Genomic DNA, 1,262 nt, shown 5'->3' on the forward strand with positions numbered 1-1,262 from the left:
TAATTACAGTTTTAAACATATTTAATGTTTTTCTTCACTTGATTTCTCTTTAACATCTCTCCTATAGATCAGATCACAATTACTGGCAAACATATTAGGTGATGATGTAATCTAGTGACTTGAATTTGATTTTCTTAGAAAATAATGAGACTCTTCGTGTTTTTTGCACTTTATTTTTTTCATGATGTTACTTATTGGAAAACAGTAAGCTTTATATTTTTATATTTCTATAATTTTTTCTATTTATTTACAGATTGTCCTGTGAATTTCAGACAGTGTTTAGGAAGTTCACTTAACATGTTTAACATCATGTTTCATGAAACAAGAACAATTAGAAATGGTGAAAAAGCTACAGATTTATTTGCTTTATTGTAATCTGATCTGACTTTGTTTATTATAAAACAGATTGATTCATTGCTTCTGTTTGTTGGAAAATACTTGAGAAGACATAAAAAATAATCACATATTAAATCGCAATTTATAGATTAAAAAAATCGCAATTAGATTATTTTACAAAATCGTTCAGTCCTACTAATTACCACTACTGCACGTGTGTCAAGTACAGTGGAAGCAGCAGTTTAGAGAAAAACAAAGTTAGAAAACATAAAACGAGGCATTTACTATTAAATGAGTCGATGATTTTAACAGAGGACTAACTGTGGCAGCTCTGCTCAGAGCTCCAGTAAACGTCTGGATTTGCGGGACTTACTGTTGGTGCTGACACGTCCGTCCTCCCCTGCAGTCAAGTCCTCCAACCAAACAGCTAAAACAGTGGAGTCGATGTTCCACAGCAGCTCCTTCACCTAAAAACAYAGCGGGATGATAATCTGATGAAGCTACAGATTCTCCTTTTAATCCCATCAGTTAGCATGGGTTAAAGTGAAAAAAAAAATCTTTTGACTGAAATATTTTTCATAAGCCCCACCCCATAACACACACAGTTACAGGTTAGGGTTTTCATACAACAGAGAGGTACACATGTGGTCTGTGTTGATTTATTCTCTCTAGAAACATTGTAATGTGTGTGAAGGGTTCACTAGTGGTGTAAGAAAATATCGATACACTGAAATATCGCGATATTTCATTTCCCGATACTGTATCGATTTTCTAAAGCCCTGTATCGATTTTTTAATTAAGGTTTAAAATGTCAACTTTCCTGCCAATCGTTCATTTTTATGTTGTAGTTCAGCCTCTGACCACTAGTTGGCAGCAGTGAGCCAGCCATTGGGCTCCTCTACCTCTTGAGCGCCAGAGAGTAAGGG

The 1,262-nt window shown here is 34.8% G+C and overlaps 1 protein-coding gene across 1 annotated transcript in view; it reads right to left on the minus strand.

Moving 5' to 3' along the window:
* The window catches only part of elp1 (elongator acetyltransferase complex subunit 1), a gene marked incomplete in the record, with an annotated part of 42,068 nt that overhangs the window by 29,395 nt on the left and 11,411 nt on the right, over window positions 1–1,262 (minus strand). The window contains 1 exon segment of the mRNA XM_014030130.1: window positions 710–803. Coding sequence (XP_013885584.1) covers window positions 710–803 — 94 coding nt within the window.

This window comes from Austrofundulus limnaeus, unplaced genomic scaffold, assembly GCF_001266775.1.
Source record: "Austrofundulus limnaeus strain Quisiro unplaced genomic scaffold, Austrofundulus_limnaeus-1.0 Scaffold1003, whole genome shotgun sequence".
NCBI lineage: Eukaryota > Metazoa > Chordata > Actinopteri > Cyprinodontiformes > Rivulidae > Austrofundulus > Austrofundulus limnaeus.